The sequence below is a fragment of the Euleptes europaea genome, chromosome 11 (assembly GCF_029931775.1).
Source record: "Euleptes europaea isolate rEulEur1 chromosome 11, rEulEur1.hap1, whole genome shotgun sequence".
Classification (NCBI taxonomy): Eukaryota; Metazoa; Chordata; class Lepidosauria; order Squamata; family Sphaerodactylidae; genus Euleptes; species Euleptes europaea.
Window position 1 is genome coordinate 39369732 of NC_079322.1, and position 19212 is coordinate 39388943.

Here is a 19212-nt window from a genome sequence, read left to right on the forward strand (position 1 = left end):
ATCAGTTGGGTATCATGGGTCATTGTGAGGCAGGCTGGGGTATCAGCTGGGTGACCCTCCCTCTAAAATGACAAGGCAAAGAGTACAAAACTGAAGCATGTTATTACGAGGACTCCGGTTGGCAGAATGGTGCACCAGATTAAGCTTGATCTGATAACCACAAGGCACAGCAAATTATCATTGTATTTTCTGTGACCTTTGCTTATCAGGCAGGGATGAGAATGTCACACCTGGAACTGGGTATATCAGAATACGAAGAAAAAGAAACACATCATGAAATCCTTTGCGGTGTTGAACCTTCTGCATCATCATACATGGAGAAGGAGATTCTGCCCCACTGAAATTGCAACGATTGCAAGATATCTCCAAGTTTAGTTTGTACACTTATTAGGAGATTTTATTTTCCAAGAATTGTACAAAAGGCTGTTGGCCTACTCTTTCGATATAGGGGAAGATTTTAACAAAAAACTCTTATGCCAAATATTTTGTCCTTAGTTTTACAGCCAAATAGATCCAAACCTAAGCAGCTTATTAACCAGAAAGGAATTACCATTGAACTCTGTGCAGGTAAATAGGATAATTATAGTAAATAATTTCATTATATGCCCTCTTAACAGCTAACTGAAAAGAAACTGTCCTCTTTTTCCAAAATTAAAGCAATAATGTAAATAGAATTATTTCCCTTTGATGTACAGTTCTCATATGATTTCTATCTAATACTACTCTCTTTGTCTTAGCTTCATTCTTTGGCTTTGTGGGTAAACGGGAGTCAAATTCTTAAAGCAAAGCCGTTCCTCAATAAAAGAGAGAAACACACATTGCAGTGTGTACAGCAGGTATTTATTCATATATAGTTGGAATAATAATGGGTGCTTGGGCATTAAAACTTGTTTTTGGTGAATTGTTAAGATGCTGCCAATTTTTCTACATGCTTGTCCAACCCCCCCGCCACCACGTTGGTATAATTTGATTTGTTTCCAAATCTATAGGATTCAGATAAAACTGTCCCCATGAGTGGTGGTGGAAGCTCACTTGCTGTGTGTTGGCAGCCCTTGGTGTTTCATGGGATCCTGCTCCAGTGGCAGTAAGGTTTCAGGTAACTGACCCCAAAAGCAGGGAGCTTAAAAGTCTTGGTATGTGAGGAAAGCAATTTTCCTCTACTTGGGATTTCAGCCATACTTATGAAACCTGCTTCCAAGGGTAAGCAAATTGTGGGGGTTACACATTTCACACTTGGGACCTTTTTATAATTTTGAAGGAGCATGTAGGATTGGGCTATACAGAGACTGTGGACCAGGGGGCAAATAGGCAATGCAAAAAGGCAAGTTGTATGCATTATTTTGAATTAATCAGCCAAATATTTCAAGGTGATGTGTGTGCATCTCAGCATATTTGTTCCTCTTGTGTTCTTTTTATAAACCAGGGCAGGCATGTTACTAAACTTGAAGTTCGTGGTAAATGGTGGTGCATGGTGTGTGCATATGTATATATGCTTTAAAAGAACAACAGTGTCCTCAAATCTGAGTAACATGCGTGGGGAGTTCAAGTGTGAAGAGTTACTTATTGACTCTCTTGTGTCCTAATATACTATGGTTGCTGTTGTTAGTGGAAGTGATACAGCATTTTCTTTTTCTCCCTAAAATATAGCACTCTGTGCTTATATGTTATCTTCTACTTGGCATATATTGTTGTAGTATATCTTTGCTAATTATAGTTTTATATGGGCGGGCAGAAATGGCATACCAGTTTAAATTCTCAGGAAATATTATATCAAGCTGATTTACTTTAGGTATGTCCCCCTTGGATATTTGGATCATGCACTTTTTAAACCATATAGTTTTTCTCATGATACTGGAATGCAAATGTCAGGAAAAAAGAGAATTTATGTAAGTATTTTAACATGTCATTAAAATGAGTCATTTTTAGCAGCATTTCTGTGTCGAGGAGACTAATGCAACAAAACTGGAACAGTATTCCAGTTCTGGCACCTTTGCCAGGTCCTTCAAATGGAAGGTCTGTGTTGAAATGACATCCCACTGTTGTCAAATATGTTTGGAATTTCATGAATGGATGCGGAAGTAAAATAATCCTGTTAAGATTCTCCTACTCTTCCTTCCATCATCAGGGTAGGCAGGACTAAATTTTCTTGACTTCCTGTCTTCCCTTTGGCGGGAAATAGCCTGCAAAACCTCAGTTCCGTCCTGCCTCGGAAGGGAAAGCAGGTCGTAAGCACAGCTCTGTGCTTGCTTAGCATAGGATTAGCCTTATCGGATTCTAGTTCCTTGTGATCTTTGTCTGTTAGTACTATCTTTGCTCTGTCTTGGTGTCTACCCTCCCTCCCTAGTCTCCCGGTGTGAGTTGTGTGTGTTGGATCCCCGGCGTTATACCCCGGAGACTCCAAAATGGCGGACGCCATTGTGGAGAGGGAGGACGACCTCCTCTCTGTCACAGACTATCAGTTGGAGCTGGTCCAGTTCGCTCCGAAGGAGACCGATCCTCCCAATGCCTGCGATTGTTGTGCCTTAGGGAGCAAGGATCAGGGGAGCTCCTTACAGAGCGCGGACGAGACACAATGTATAACCCAGCTACAGTTAAGCATTTTTAATTCAAATGAATTTATTTGGGACAGAGTTAAACATATGCTTGGTTCTTTTCATTGAAAGCAATAGAATTGTTATGTATTTCTCTTGATAGGATTGTGCCCATGCGTCACCAGTGAGAAAGGTGTTTTAGTTAGGTTTTCTTTTGCATGTGTTCTGAGATGTATTGAAGATAAGTATAGATTTTAAAATGGTTACTGTTTTGTGACGTAAAATTGTAGCCCTTGTTTTTGCTTTTCCTGCACTTGGTTCCTCCTTACTGATTCTATTTCTGTACTGAAGGAATATATGAGGATGGGTGCTGGCCTGTCATCAAAACAGGGAAGATTTTTGTGTGTGTAGAAAGGTGTTTCTTTTGACCTACTCCATTTAGTAGTGCACAGCTTTAGACCATTTACTGGCCAATCCAATTCATATTTATTCAGAACTTAATGACTGTGTTCAATGTAGCGCAGTCCCTAGGATTGCTGTCTTAGTCTATGGCAGTGATTTTCTGGTATGGCAACCAGGGTTCTGTGGTTCCCACCCCTGAATTTCCTAACACCCATTTACTTTTTGAGTCTTGTAGATGAAATCCAAAGAATATGTAACGGAACTGAAAATAAACAGAAAGCTTCAGATTGCTTCCTACCAGCTGACTGATTAGCAAAGCGCTGAGTTCATCATGGGCAAGTTCAAAGCAGCCATACTCCCTTGGTTTGGCTGTTGTGGGCTTTTTTATGCCTCTGGGTTTCCCACGGAGCACACCATTTCTTTGCAAACTGAAACCAAACTGTGTCCCTTGGCAAAGAGCTGATTCTGCCCCCAGGGTAGCCTTCCCCCTTGCAGTCATTCTGTGGTGGTACCCACTGCCCTTTCTTACAATTCAAAAAGTGTTCTGAAGTGTGAGTCTTGCATTCTGGAAAAGTTGTTAATAAGCATATAATTTGAAGATACTAATGAGAGATTGGTATGAAAACAGTGCTGATAGTTAAAATCATTCCCTTTTAATACCAAATTTAATTTTCAAATGCCTGTCAGAGTCAGTGGAAGAGGCCCATCTTCAAATGGGGATATGTGGATCTCATAAAGCATTCCCACTGACAGAACACTTTCTTGTCTCCCTCCTCCTCCTGCAGCCCCAGATGCCCCCTGAAATGATTTTCCTGGTGGTCCCTGGTCCCCCAGGAACAATTAACCCCCCAGTACTCTGACAAGGATTGGGCAAACTTATTACTCTTAGAGGGTTGATAGAAGAGTTGAGAATCAAGAGGAGGAGAAAAAGCAAGAGTTATGTGTGGGGGAAATGGGGAAGTTTGGCCTGCTATCATGAAAAGAGTCTTGTGGCACTTCAAACACTAATGAATTGATTGTGAGTCATAGCTCACTTCCTCAGATGCATTAAGTAATGTTCCATGATGAAGAGAGCTCTGCTTCATGAAAGCTTGTCCCACAATAAATTTGTTTAAGGCCCCACAAGACTCTTTGTTGTTTTGGTAGCAGACGACTAAAAAGGCTACCCCTCTGGAGTTTATAATAGCATAGAATGCAGGGAGGGGGGATTTCCCAATCATCTGGCTTCCCCCAATTCATTGCAAGGATTACTAACGTATAAAATATATTAATATCCAGAGCAGTTGATGAGATACTTGAAACCCTCAGTCATACTGCCCTTCATGCTTTTATATTCTGTTAACATTTTAATACGTATTTAAAATATAATTTTTTTGGGGGGGTGGCTTTTGGTAAGAAATTGGGAATCATAAAAATGACAATTACTTGGTATTAACAGAAAGTATTCTGAGTTAATAAAAGCAACATTTCCAGCGCTTTAGACACATGATGCATTTATATAATACGCCCACAGATCACTGCTGCTAGTCAGCAAATTCAAAGCAAAGCTATACATTCAGATTATTGTAAGGGTTTATAGTCTGTAACATTCCTGTTGGTATTTTTTATGGTCTTAAATGTGTGTATACATGTGTGTGTGTTTTACAGGAACAAAAATGTTTCTGATAAGTAGCCTTCCATTTTTGTTTTGTCCTTTTCTAAATAAAGGATAAAAAAGCTTTAGACATTCATAGGAAGTGCCTCATACTCTTCATGGGTCAACGCAGAATGTTCATTGAGAAGACAGGAACATATGAAAGCAGTTAAATGTTTGGAATTGTTTATTTTCCTACACTGTTAGTCAGCAGTGCCACTGTACTAGTCTCCTTGTGGCTTTTAGTGGAAAATGTTAAAAGCTCAACAATTTTTTACGTTTGAACTGAATTAGTCACACAACTGGCATGGATATCCTGACTGTGAAGGCTGCCCAAAAGCTGCTTCCCCCTCCTCCCCACTGCTACAGGAAGTTGCATCCAGAGCAGTAGCTCAGTTCTTTGGTAAGTGTAACATGTGAGCATTACTAGGCATTTCATCCTGCGGGTTTGCAGTCTGTGCTGTTTAGACTATTGCTCAGTTGGAATACTGCTGCGGGTGTGATTTTGTGTTGTGTTAATGTGTTCTGTAATGACCTTTTAAGGCACTGTGCTTTTTAGTGCTGTTTGCAGCAACCTTTGCTGCACCAAAAATCCAGTTTTATGACGACAATTGGATAAACGGAGCATTTCACCTGAAGAGCTGTCAGACTGGCATAGAAACAGACCTTCGAATAAAGAAGTTGGCTGAAAGATGATGCGTGGAACCTGGTTTCTCCCTCCCCCTCCTTTTTTTTAAAAAAAAACCTTGGGCTGAATGAAGGCTGTAATGGGAAGGCTATTCACACAGTGATCAAAAGAAGCGCTCGAGTGATGAACTACTTCTGCAGAAAAAAGTCGAAAGCAATAATTCAAGCTCTTGTGCTTTGGTATTTTGCTGAAGCTGTTGTTACCGGCGTTTATTCCTTGTATGCATGTTCTCCGTTGAAGCAGCTAGAGCAACGGCCTGATGATGGAAAACAAATGAACTGAATTGGGTTTATGACTTGATGGAGTGTAGCATTCTGTGTTGCTGTCTGCTGGAGAATCTGGATTGAACAAGCAATATTATTATTTGAGTTTCATTGTCCTTTGTCTGACTCATCACATGTAAATGTACTGCAGCTTAGCTCTACGTTGCAGGGATTTTTACATGGAGAAGAAATGTCAACCTTGGCGCTCCAGTGCTGAATAGCTGCTGAGAAATAGATGGCTTTTTGTGTGGAGGATTTCTGACATTAAGAAACCATACAGTTGCTGGCTTCAGAATGATTACATCTTGGAATATTTAGGACAGTCATGTATGCTTTTTTTTCAGAAGAAATCCTACTACTGTTAACTGGAGACTGACCTTGCAGAAGTGGGGAGAGCTGTGATCATCTCTGCCAGAGCAATTGTTTCTTGTTTCAGTTCTATACAGAATGGTGTCATCCACAACAATGATTTTACTGTTCAGATAATTCTTGTTCTGCAGAAATTAAACAAAAGCAAATTGGTTGTAAAAGTACAGAATTTCTATACATATACTGTTGTGTCTTCTGCAATATTGATGGAACAGAGGGTATTTTTTTAGTAGATTGAAAACTATGAAGGAATAGGAGAATTTCTATTTTGTAGACTATTTTTGGAGAACATCATTAGCTGAACATCTCAGGTTACTAAATTTGGCAAATAACCTATTCATATGTTACATTCAAAGATTTAAAAACAGAGTAGTAGTATTTTTCAAATTATGTTCAAGAAGAAAACTTTATCTGTTGCCTTGGTGGTGCTTGGAACAAGGCTGTTAAAAATCTAGGTGTTTTTACCTTCCAACGGATCGAATGAGTCGAGTGTGTATTGTTGTTCTGGAGGAGGTAGAGGATGATTCCCCCACATATATTTCCAAGCTGCCTCAGGAAAACATACCTCTACTTCCCTCACCTTCACGAAATGTCTTGGTAAGAGGTTCTTACTAAATGTGTCCTATTCATAATTATGATAAAAGCTTCATTGAGCTGTCATAAAAGTATATCATATGCAAAGCTGTAGCTGTTGTTTAGTTTAAACAGTGAACATAATATTCCATTTCTGTGACTAACCTTAATCTTTATGAAAGATAAACTTTGAAGGTGGTTGCTTTCTCTGATTTGAAGTGAAAAATGTGAAGTACTTTTTAGCTGGGAGTTTTTATTATAACTGAAATGTCTTTCAGTGCAGCAGTTTCTACTTTTCCCCATTTAAACTAACTCTTGAAGTAATCAGCTGTTGTTTTGATCATTCATGTGGTATCTGTTTAGTGAAGCCCCATTCTTAAAATATGGGAACTATAGGTCATGTGATAAATGCAAGGCTACTACTTCAGTAGCATTTTGTAACAGTTCCGGAGTCCTCAATACTATTTTGCTTCATTTATTCTGGTTTTAATAAGCAAATAGTTTGAGACAGTGATATCAGTGTCAAACAGCAAAGGTTTGTGGCGATGATTAGCAGTTAGCAGATATTTTTAGAACGGACGTGTTTATCAGATCATTTAGATACACTGTACTTATTGTCTGTCACATTTTTAAAAATATGTAAGGGACATTCATTGTTCAGTGAATCAGAGAAGTTGGATTTTTTTCCATAAAATACTTTGGAGATTTTTGACACTTTGTGGTAGATATTTATCCTTTAGGGGTCTTTCTTTTATCAGATATTAGTAATTAGCACTGTGGTTGTATGTGTGATGTAAAGCATATTTGAAAAGCGTACTTTGGAGAGATCTTCTAAAAAATATTGTGATATGAAATGCTTTTGTTGCATGTAGTTTAATGGTAGTTTGTAATAATAATAGCTGAGTAGTTGCAGCTTTTAAATTAAAATATTTCCTTTGTTTATTTCAGCCACCACTTGTTCAAGCTATATTTAATGGGGACCCTGATGAAGTTCGTGCACTAATTTTTAAAAAAGAAGATGTCAACTTTCAGGTAAAAACAGTTATTCTCGGATTCAGTATTGATTTGTTCTGTCTTTGCATTAAAGAATCTAGAGAATTTTTGTAACATTAGTTATGTTTCCTATATCAACAATCCTGCTATTTCTTTATTGGGTTTCTCCTATATTTTTTGTGAAGATATTAAGAATCTACATGCGTTTTAAATACTCCAGGCAGTTGCCTTTAATAATTAGACATACTAATTTTAACAAAGGTCATCCCAAATATGATATCTGCACCCTATACCAGTAACCAAGTTTTTCTGTGGGTGAAAAAGGAAGGAAGGATCTCCTTTGTTCACCACTGTGGATCATAGGTAGAAAAATCATGAGGGTTGAGAGCAGTAGTAAGGAGAAGAATTGAGTGAGATTGAGTGAAAGAGTTGGCTGGATCTAATCTATTTTCTCCACGCAATGTTGACCCCTCCTTAAACTGATCATCCATGTTGGCATTTCAGCTATCCTGCCAACTTTTGCTCCTTACAAATAAGCAGAAAGAGAAAGTGAAATATCAAAATTTTTGACTATTAGAGTTCTAGAAAACTGGGTCACATTTCCTGAGTTGTTCTGATGAAGGGAGGGAAGAAGGGAGCTTTGACTCTTGAAAGCTTATAACCCGACAATCTCATTAGTCTCTAAGGTGCTACTGGACTGGAATATAGCTGAATTGTTCTGGTTTGTCATCATGTTTCTAATTCTGAACTTGCCTCCTTCCCCGCAGCTTGAAAAACCCAAAGAATGGGTCCAGGTACACAGATTAGATGTTTTTCTACAAACTTGGGGGCCCCTCAGTTTTGCAGAAAAACTCCAATAAATAAATATATGTTTTTAGGAAAAGACTGAGATCTTGTAACGCTACGCTATAAGATCTCAGCTGCCATAATGGAGAAGGGAGGAGCAGCCACCTGCTGCCGTATGAACCAGATGGGTGGAGGCAGCAGTGCTGCAGGTGGGCAGCGGGGAACTGGAGCTGCTGCAGCCCCATGAACCAGGCAGGCGGCATTTGTGCCAGTAAAGACAGGTGGGGTGGCCAGCTGAGTGAGGGTAGATGGGATCCCCCAGGAATCTTGCAGGTTCCCCGCTTTTTGTATTCGTCTTAGTGTAGTAAAAATGTTCACGAACCCAGCTTGTTACTACGTTCGTGTGTATCCCTCCCTCCACCAAAGAATATAGTTAAAAATCTGGTTGCAGATGATGTATGAATGCAGGAAGTGCATGGGTTTACTGCAGTTAGTTCTCCCCCCCCACACACACACAACAGGATCCTAAATCTGAATTGATACAGAATCCTGGCTAGGGAAGACAACTAATCCTTGTTACCTCGCACACGTCCATTCATACATAAGGGTTACCCAAGTTCGTTTTTAACTCTGATTCTTCATATGAGGATGAAAGAACAAGGTGTACAAACGAGCCTAGCAGCAGTCTGAGATTATATGAATTTTTATTTAACTGGGATTAAGCATGATTATTGAGTGCAGCCTTTGCGACCTATTATTTGACTATTAGAGTACTGAAAGTCCTGTCTGTGAAAGCTGGGAGGTTTTCCAGTTTGTAAAATCAGCCTCATGGCCACCAGTGAAAACTTTGCCAACCATGCTTAGAAAAAGGCTTCATTGATACTAGACTAGCTTTATGGCTTTTATTCTTTAGAACATAGAAGTTCTGTTTTTGTAATAAAATTATATTGATGACATTAATTATTTGATTATATGAGGTGTTTCAGGGAGTATGATTTGTAGATACTTGGAATTCTCCAAATAATACCACATTCAGAATTTAGGGATAATTGGAAAAAATCCAGATACTTGGGATCCCACTGACTGTAAGAGAAAGCAGGCTGGGGTGCCTGAGAAATGATATTGAAACGTATTCCTTGCATAAACTGTCACCAAGAGAGGTTGTGAAAGGGAGTTGGTGGTGGTGCCATGGAATTTGTCAAGGGGGTGGGGGAGTGAAGAGCAAAGTCTGTGATTGATATTTGCCTCTGTTTATAGAAGCAGACACAAACAGCAGAAAGCACTTTCACATCTGTCCTTTCCATCTACAGGGCAGGCATAGCTGCTTTACAACCCCCCTGGTTTTGCGTCTTTGATGTTGATTAATGCTGAATCAATTCTTCCTGTGTCCCTTTCAAAGCATCTTATGCTACAATTGACTCCCACTTTACTGTTCAGCATATATATTTACTAATACTTCAGAATAGGATTTGGGATTAGTAGGTTTGTAGATTAGATTGTAGATTATATTATAGATCTGTTTTAGGTATATTGGGCATAAGAGTGAGGCTAGTTAAATAAGTTTGGGTAGATGTAGTTTAATTTTAGGTAATAGATTTATGGACTTTGTATAATCTGTGTGTAATCTTTTAATAATTTTTTCTGTCTGTATTCTCCTGCTACAGATACTGTTTTTAGGGGAGAGTGTGTTTATGTGCATCAATATGAAGCAAAGGCAAGGTAGAGGAATTGGTACATGGGGAAGGCTGCAGGAAAACCATGTCTACCTACCATAAGATTGACCCCTTATTTACTGGGTTGAGAAGGTGTCTGGGGAGATCTGGTCAAGTTGGTTGCAGGAAGTCCTGTCCACCAGCCAGTGTGTCCAGTGAGCAGATGTTCTCCCAGTGAGCAGATGTTCTCCCAACAGTGGACACTACTCATGCCTGGAAACTGGGGTTGGTGGGAAAACTGGCTTTCTTTGAGGTCCTGTTGCTTGGCTTTCCTGAGGTGCCCTTTGAATAGTAGTGATTGGCACACTGCAGTCCCTACTCATAGCGTGATATGTGTCTGCCCCTTCTGTCCTTACTACTGGAGTGCTAGTGCCGGGCCTGCACACTCCACTATGCTATGCCCAGTGCTGTTGGGGGTAGTTACCGACACTGCCATTGCTCCTGTCTGACTGAAAATGCTTCCTGGGTATTTTCCTGCTTTCAGCATCAGCTGTGCTTGTCTTCACTGTGCCATTCTCAGTGCTGCCATGATGATACTTGCCTTGTTCAGGTTCTGAATGCCTCCAGAGTAAATTAATTGCCCAGTGTTTGTTTATTTATTTTGATTTCCATACCGCCCTCAGCTCCCGGCCAAGGCTGGGCTCAGGGCGGTTAACATCATCCATGCTGATACAATAAAACCACAATAACCTGGATCAATAAAACAATTTAAAACAACCCCATAATTTCATCAGGTATACATTAAATTAAACATTGAGCATTAAACAGATTAGGTACTGTTCAGGTACTGCTGCCTGGCAATTGTAGCTGTTGTGCACTTGCCACATCTGGATGTTTCCTATTGATTTTAAAGGGATTCTGAATCCTCAGTATCACAACTCTGAATTTGAATTTTGCGACTATCCCTATTTACTATGAACCTGATACATTTTCAGTGTTTCACAGATATATATATATATACTTTGCCACAATGCAATGACACACGTAGTGGTTCTATAATTTTTAAAATGTATTCATGTCACTTTCAGGAATTTATAGAACAGAAAATACTATCCTTTTTTTTTGGCTCCATGCTGGGTGTTAAGTTCACAGAATACTTCTTTTCTGGCATACTTATTATTGTATTTATTTATTTAAAACCTTTCTATGCCACCTTTCCATCCCAAAGCGGCAAACCTTAAAACATTACATGCCAGAATTTGTTGTGGTACGGTATAGCTATCACAGCATCTTGAAATTTATTTGCTCAGCTGACAGGGTTTTTGCTTGTTTATTTTGTAAGCAGTGGAAATAACAGTTGAAGTCCTAACTGCCAGTGTGTTGCAGTAAAAACCATTTATTAACAAACAACCTATAGTAGGGTTGGTTGTAATAGGCTTTGGTCTTTGGCTTGTCATTTGAGACATAGAATAAAGCAGCAGTGCTTATATCAGTAGTATTCTTAAGAGATGTTTGGAAAGAACTTCTGCAGGTGGTCATATATTTGAACATAGAACTTGCATTTAAACTTTTTAAAAAATAGTTACATACAACAGTATTCTGCATTGTTAACTTTTTTATCACTCTGAATTTGTGGTGCAGGTGTTTTGTATAAATATGGTATTAAGTACAGTAAGTTTTTATTGATAGCAAACAGGGTTTAAAAAAACGTTTCAGTTATTGATGAATCTTATTGTGCAGGAAGCTGTGCATTAATACGCGATACAGATTTTTCTGAAAAATTAAAATCAGGAAACTTTCTGATGCCCTCAATAGTGATCTAACTTAGCATCTTTGTTTTGACTTTTATTTAGTAAACAAAGTGCCCCATGTTATTTATGTCTCAGTAGCAACAAATACTTTAATGGAAAGACTTGATCAAGGGAAAAGACTCCGTTAGGGGAAAGTTGTATTACTTAATAATAATTGTAAAAATTTATAAAACAGCAAATCATATATTGCCCTTACATTGTTTAACTTTAAGAAAAAAGCTGAAGGCACTGAAAACTATTGATGCACTAATTTTAGCACACCCAAAGAGGTGTATATGATATGCCATGGATATAGTTGTCCTGTCCGCTAATCTGTTTTAACAGCATTTTCTTTCATGGAGGTCACTGGGGCACCTCATCACTTGCATTACTTGTTGGGTTTGATTTGACTTAGTCAATCTAGGTCAATATGTAACTTTATTTTTTTTGGGCTTATTCTATGAATTTGTGGTTTTACCCCGTCCCCCCACGTTTACAAATCAATAAAGCATATATGTATACTTCTACACAAGTTCATAGGGATAAACTCCTGAAAAACATTACCGTAATTTCCGGCGTATAAGACGACTGGGCGTATAAGACGACTTCCAACTTTTCCAGTTAAAATATAGAGTTTGGGATATACTAGCCGTATAAGACTACCCCTCTTCCAACGCACTCCAAATAAAAATTAAAAATAACCTCCTGCTCCGCTTCCCCCTCCCCGGAAGGACGGGGGGTGGGAGGGGACGGGAAGGGCTCTCCCCGCGCGACTGCTTGGACCGGGATGGGGGGGGGGGAGAGGCACAAAGGCAGGCGCGGCGGCTGTCACGGGGACGGAGGAGGGGGGTTCCTGCGGCGCCCATGAGGGGAGGGGGGATTCTCCTTCCTTTTCCTCCCTAGCTTCTGGAGCAGGGGTCCTCAAAGGGCTTTCTTCCAGCCCGGGAACCGAAAAAGCCAGTCCCCCCTTGCCCCCCTCCCCAGAGCTTTTCTGGGCTTCCTGGCCGCGTGCGCCCAGCCGGAAGCCTCCCTCCTGCCCCAGTCGCCCCCTTCCCTGCTCCCTCTCCAGCCCCAAACCCCCTTTTCTGGGCGAGCGAGGCATCTTGCCGCCTTGCATGCCACCCAGTCGCCTCCTTCGCCCTCTCCCTCCCACCCTCCCCGGCCCAAAACCCCCTTTCCTGGGCGCACGAGACGTCTTGCCGCCTTGTGCACCGCCCATTCGCCCCCTTCGCCCTCTCCCTCCCAGGCCCGAAATCCCCTTTCCTGGGCCCGGTCGCCCCCTTCTCTTCCGCAGCACGCCCCACCGGGAGACTTCTCCCATTGCCTAGCTTTGTGGCTGGGCCTGGCCTCCTTGAGCTCCATGCAGAGGCGCCTGGTCCTTCGGGGCCCTCCACGATGCAGCCCAACATGGCCCTGGCATTCCTGTTTTGGCTGCAGTCGGGCAGCGTTCTCACGGCTCGGGGCTCTCTCTCCTCCCGGGGGTATCCTTGTGGCCTGGAGGTAATTGTAAGGGCCCCTTGGGGGGGTGCTGGGCATATCTCCAGGGAGAAGAAGAAAAAGACTTGTTGCCATTGATGCATGGGAGGTTTTGCCTTGGATTTGCCTCTCTCCAGATGCATATTTTCCCCATCCGAATTCTCAGAACTCAAAAATAAGCTCCCCCACCCCCGGGCAGAGTTTGGAGAATTCAGATGGGGAAAATGTGCATCTGGAGAGCGGAAAATCCAAGACAAAACCTCCCGTGCATAAATGGCCTTGGTTTTTACATGCTGACTTTCTCTACCACTAAAGGGAGACTCAAATTGCCTTACAATCCCCTTCCCATACCCTCCCACAACAGACGCCCTGTGAGGCAGGTGGGGCTGAGAGAGCTCTAACAGAGCTGTAACTTGCCCAAGATCAGCCAGCTGGCTTCGTGTGTAGGGGTGGGGAAACCAACCTCCACTTCTCATGTGGAGGAGTGGGGAATCAAACCCGGTTCTCTAGATCAGAGTCCCTGCTCCAAACCGCCACTCTTAACCACTACATTTGTAAGGCACAGGCACTTGCCGCAGACTCCAGCCTCTTTATTCCCCATTAACTCGCCTCTGTGTGTGCGTGTGGAGAGGGCAAGGGAGGCTGGGGCAGGGGCGAGGCTGCGTCTGCCGCAGAGCGAAGGGGGAAGGTCCGGGCTCGGGAGGAGGATGCTTTTCAGGAGAGCCCCCTCGCACCGCTTCCTCCTCCTCCTCTTCTCCCGCACACGCGGGGAATTTGTTCATATTTTTTTCAAACTATAGTCCGGCCCCCAACAGTGTTTGAGGGGCAGTGAACTGGCCCCCTGTTAAAAAAGTTCTGGAGCCTTCAGGAGAGGTGCTTCGTGGCTTAACGGCCCCTTCCCCCCCCCTCTTGGGATCTTGCACGTGGCAAATGGAGGAGAGGGAGAGAAAGCAGAACGCCCCTCTTCGCCATTCAAAGTGGCTTAGTGGCAGGGGACGGTCTGCTGATCGCCAGGCTGGGGCATGGCGCGGCTGCAGTTGCGACGCCGGAGCGGGTGGGCAGGAGCCAGGAGGCGGAGAAGGACGCGGGGAGAGTGGCCGCCCCAGCCCCGGCCAGCCAGCCGCCTGCCTGCCTTGCGCTGCCGCCGGAGCACTGCCGAGCGCTTCACTCCGTGCGCCCCGGCGCGCCTGGCTCCGACTCCCAGCCGGGCAGCGACCGCCCTCACCGGGCTCGCCTCCCCTCCCTCCTCTGGCGGACATGGACATTCTCCAGTCCGGCTCGGAATTCAGCACCCGCCCTTATATACCCGGCGTATAAGACGGCCCCCGACTTTTGAGGAGATTTTCCTGGGTTAAAAAGCCAGAAAATACGGTAATTACAACTTTGAAACTATGAAGCTTGCCAAATATTGTATTAGCAATGACATACATTAATTGTTAATTTTATGAAACAGTAAACTTTAGAAATAGAAATTTTTGCACAGACAATAAACACTATAAACTTTTCCAGAAAGCTTGCCATTTTAGAAAATTTTCTACCCCACAGCTCTGGCATTAATAGCCATATGCTATGCCCATTCTTCATAATTTTCCTAGAGGAAAGCACTTTGAGATATCAGGCTGACTTTGTTTCTGAACTGTAGTTTTATTTTCTGCTCCTATACTGAATGTGAAGGTGAAGAAAAAAGCATTTCTAAGTAGTGATGTGAAAGTCCTCAGTTTGATTTGGAATAGGCTTAGTTCAAATGTGTTAGTTTGAGTTCAGTTTGAACATGGGTTAAATTAGCTCATTTAAGTTTAGCCCCTTTTCAAGCTCCTGCTGTATTCCCATTAAGTGATTAGGAGCATGATAGGGTCCTAGAAACCTCCCTACCCCCAGCCACTAAGTCCTTTTGGTCAGACCTAGACACTTTTCCCCTTAACTTCAGATATTATTCAGAGGGCCGCTCTCCATCTCCTGTTCCATTTGCTCAGCAGGCTTCCTTCATGAAAGGTGGGGTTGACAGATGAAAGAGGTGGTACAACTAACTAACTTCTTAGCTAAATCCAACCTTTGAGAGGTGTGTACTCTGAGCCATCACTGTATTGTTTCTGGTTTTGCATATTTTGTGAGATTGAGATGCTGGTCAGAGTGCAGGAAGTAAACAGGTAACAAATATAGCTGCACTGGAGTGTAGAACAAGTCGTTTTCATTCGTGAGTGTTTCATTCAGGAATGTTTCAGATGGCCTGTTATGTGACAGCCGTAACTTTTATCCTGGTGCTGCTTTATCTCATATGTTGAGATTTTTATCGGTGTTTAATTTTTTAAATATGTGCAAGAATGATATTTCTTTTAAACCACCTTGAATGTTTTTATGTGGAAAGGAGGAGTATACATATAGTGTCTGTGAATAATAAGCAAACCATAACTGTAGTAATTGGGTTAGGAGACGTGGTAAAGCCAACACAACCCATAGTATCAGTTTGGATATAATGGCAAGCCGTGGTTTGCCAAAGAATACTGAGTAATTAATTAACTTGTAGTATATGAGGTAAAGGGAGGAGGGGAGGAGCCAAAGTGCGGTGCCTGAGTTCCTTCCAGGTTTCTCTAAGTAAAGTAAAACTGTAGGTTGTTTTTTGAACTATACCTCATTCTTTTTCTCCCTTCTGTCACAATACTAGAAACTTTGGTCACCCAATGAATTTGGGTGAATTGTTTTTACTTATTTCTGGTTGTGAGGAAAAAGGAAGTATTTCATGCAATGCTTAGTTCACTTGCAAAACTCACACAGTGGTGATGGGCTTAGATAGTTTTAAAAGGGGGTTATTCAAATGCATGGAGGATAGGTCAATAAACAGCTATCAGCCACAATAGCTGAAGGGAACTCAGATTCAGATGTGCTTCAGCAGTTGTAGGGCTTACCAATAGTGTCTGCCTGTTTATGAAGAAGAACCTAGCTGACCATGGTTGGAAATAGGATGCTAGATTTGATGGATCCTTGGTCCATTACAATTGGCCTCATGTTGGACAACACCATAAGCCACAGTTTATAAACCATGGTTTGATTAAACTTGAGTATAATGTCTGAATGCAAACTGCTCAACAAATAGGGTTGCTAAGCTCTAGGCGGTGCCTCGAGATCTCCCAGAATTACAGCTGATCTCCAAATGACAGATCAGGTCCTATGGAGAAAATGGCTGGAGGGTATAGTCTATGGCATTATATCCTACTGATGCCCATCTTCTCCCCAAAACCCACCCTTCCAGGTTGTCCTCCCAAATTTCCAGGAATTTCCCAACCTGAAGTTGGCAACCCTACCAACAAACTATGGCTTGCAGTGGGTGCTAAACTGGGGCTCTAAACCATGGTTTGTATCCAGCTTGTTAATTGTGGTCTGTATTAACTAGTTGCTGTGATATCTGAATACAGACACAGAAATTCTGTCTTCTCCAGCTGCATTTGGCTACTGATGGTTTTCTCTCAGGATGTCTCTTTCTCAAGTTTAAGAAAGAGGCGGGGGGGGGGGAGTGTTAAAGGTATATTTTTGCCATAGAGTGCAGTTCAAGGAATGCAGTATTTGAAGAAAGTCTTTTTCTGCTTGAAACATTGGATCATTATTGAGCTTGACTAGAATTAGTCATGAGTTGCATTTTTGAATTAAGTGATTTTTATTCATTTTGTAGCAACAGATGCATTCATTGTATCCTGAATAATTTTTGTGATGTTGGGTGCTTAAAAAGGCATCATGAAAATCAAATGACTGAGCTCAAACTCCAAGACTCCTCATTATAATCTCAAATTGGCCTTTTAAAACAAGTATATTTCTAATATCGAATATTTCTAATCTAAGCAATTATATGGAATAGTTGTATTATCATTGTATGTCTTCAACGTAAGATTTAGCCATGCCTTCCAAAAAAAATATGAGGACTCATTTTCAATAAAGCATATAGTGGAAGACTGTCCTAGTTGGCTCCATAACTGTTGATTTTAGGCAAGTGCTTGCATTGCCCGTTGTAACTGTTAGCTTGGAATAAGCAAGTTAGTCCAGTTTTAATTTTTGTCTCTGGCTAACTTTGAAATTATTTATAGCTAATTATAATGTGTTTTTATCAAATGCTGATTTGTATAAAAGGCATAAGCAACAGAAAGTTCATTTGGTATAGATTAATGAAAAAGTACACATAAGTGCACTGTATGTAAGATATATATTATGCCCTTATACTTAAAAAGCACTCAGAATGGCTTACAAGAAAGAATACAACAATATCAAATAATTAAAAACAATTTAGTAATTTTATAGGTATGCAGTGCTTGTCAGCCAATTATTATTTCAATATTTATACCCCACTTTTCTCTCCAGTAAGGTTCCAGAGTAGCTTGCCGCATAGTACTCTCCTCCATTTTATCTTGGGGACAGTTATAACAGACCCCTATCTAATGTTGGAAAAGAATCTGTTTTAATAGTCATGCCATCAACATCTGCATTCTGATCAGTTACTTTGATATCAGTAAACCTTAATATATAAGGAATGTACTACTGTGAGGAGATTGCTTTCCATTTATATTAAGATATAAATCTATTGCAGTGGACATTTTCCATATTTCTTTCCTTTCTCCCAGCAAGGCCATGATTCACAAGGCGTACCTATTATGTAGGTGCATAGGCTAAGACCACATAGGTCCCACAGCATGTGTGCTGTGGACTAGTAGACATGCAACAATTGGTATATGAAGCCCTATTTTTTTTTGCCTTGCATGTTGAAACCACAGAATAGAGCTTCTCCATCTTCTGCTTCTGATTATGTAATCTGTTTAGACTTACACACAGAGATTTATAAAAATATGGATGGGATGGAGATAGTAGGCAGAGGTAGCTTTAGGAGCTTTTTCTTCCTATCATGTAATACTACAAATCAGGGGCAACAAATGAAATTTTAGAGAAATAGGTGGAGGGGGTGGGGGCTCAGCCTCTATGCCCTGTTTGTTTGGCCCTCTACGGCAACTGGTTGGCTGCTGTGTGGAAACAGTATGATGGACTAGATGGACCAGGGATCTGTGTACTTAAATTTAGCACAAAATAATCTTGCAGGAATAATTATTAATTTCGGATGGACAGACAAACTACCACAATCCTCAACTGAGAATGTGAACAACCTAGGATCCACTGCCCTGTGTCAACATGCTATTGTTCCAAAAAGAGCATACTAGTGACGGAATATATAAAGCAAACAATAATGGCTGAAACTTAACACACTAGAGATGAATGATGAAAGATGTCAACTTCTGCCTTTACATTAGTACAATATAAAATGTCTGACATTCTTCCGAAGACACAGTGGCAATATCTAGGAGTCTGTGCATGAAACACCATGAACACACTATGGCATTTTCCAGCTCCCCTTTGTAACAAAGCTCCATCAGTTCTTTAAATTTTTCCAGACCACTCTTTCCAGACCAAGTATGGATTTGTACCATAAGAAAAGCTGCTCATGAAGATGGAGTCCCCTGGAGCTGGATTTGAATGGCACAAGGGGATGAAAGCTGGAATAGAAATTTCCCTGGCTTTGGGGGCTACAATAAGGGAAAAGGCTATATTCTTAAACATCTTAACTGTCATGGATATCAAGCAGACAAGCAGATAAGATTGCCAAAGGGCCTGGAGAAAAATGCCCTGCCCCTTTAATTGATGTTATTTATCTCCATGTCATGAAAGCTTAAACTGTTCATTTCCACCCATTAAGCCTCTATCAATAAGACAGGACATTTTTCTTCACTTGGCAACCCTACAAGCAGAAGGCCTGCTTATCCTGGCATTTTGGACTGGATTTTCAATCTCAATCAGAAAGAATGCCCTCTCTGTTCTCTCTGCTTAAGCAAGCCCAGGAGCTTTGTGGTACAGACCATGAATTGTTAATATCGAAAATTAAAATAAAGCTGAAGAAAAACACCAAAACTTCATAGTACGACAATATAATCTAAACAACATTCCTGAAGAGTTTAAAGACCATGTAAAGATCAGATTTGCATTACTAAATTCAAATGAATGTAAACCAGCAGAACTATGGGTTGAAA

At 41.2% G+C, this 19212-nt stretch overlaps 1 protein-coding gene across 2 annotated transcripts in view; it reads left to right on the forward strand.

Annotated features, from left to right (window-relative positions):
• ANKRD28 (ankyrin repeat domain 28) overlaps positions 1 to 19212 on the forward strand; it is a 112125-nt gene that overhangs the window by 30302 nt on the left and 62611 nt on the right. The window contains exons 1-2 of one of the 2 annotated variants that reach the window (XM_056858004.1): positions 6133 to 6483; positions 7408 to 7491. In XM_056858004.1, coding sequence (XP_056713982.1) covers positions 6367 to 6483; positions 7408 to 7491 — 201 coding nt within the window. In that variant the 5' untranslated portion in view covers positions 6133 to 6366. Of the gene's footprint in view, positions 1 to 6132; positions 6484 to 7407; positions 7492 to 19212 lie in introns of those variants that run through there. The other variant, XM_056858005.1, reaches the window with a different exon arrangement.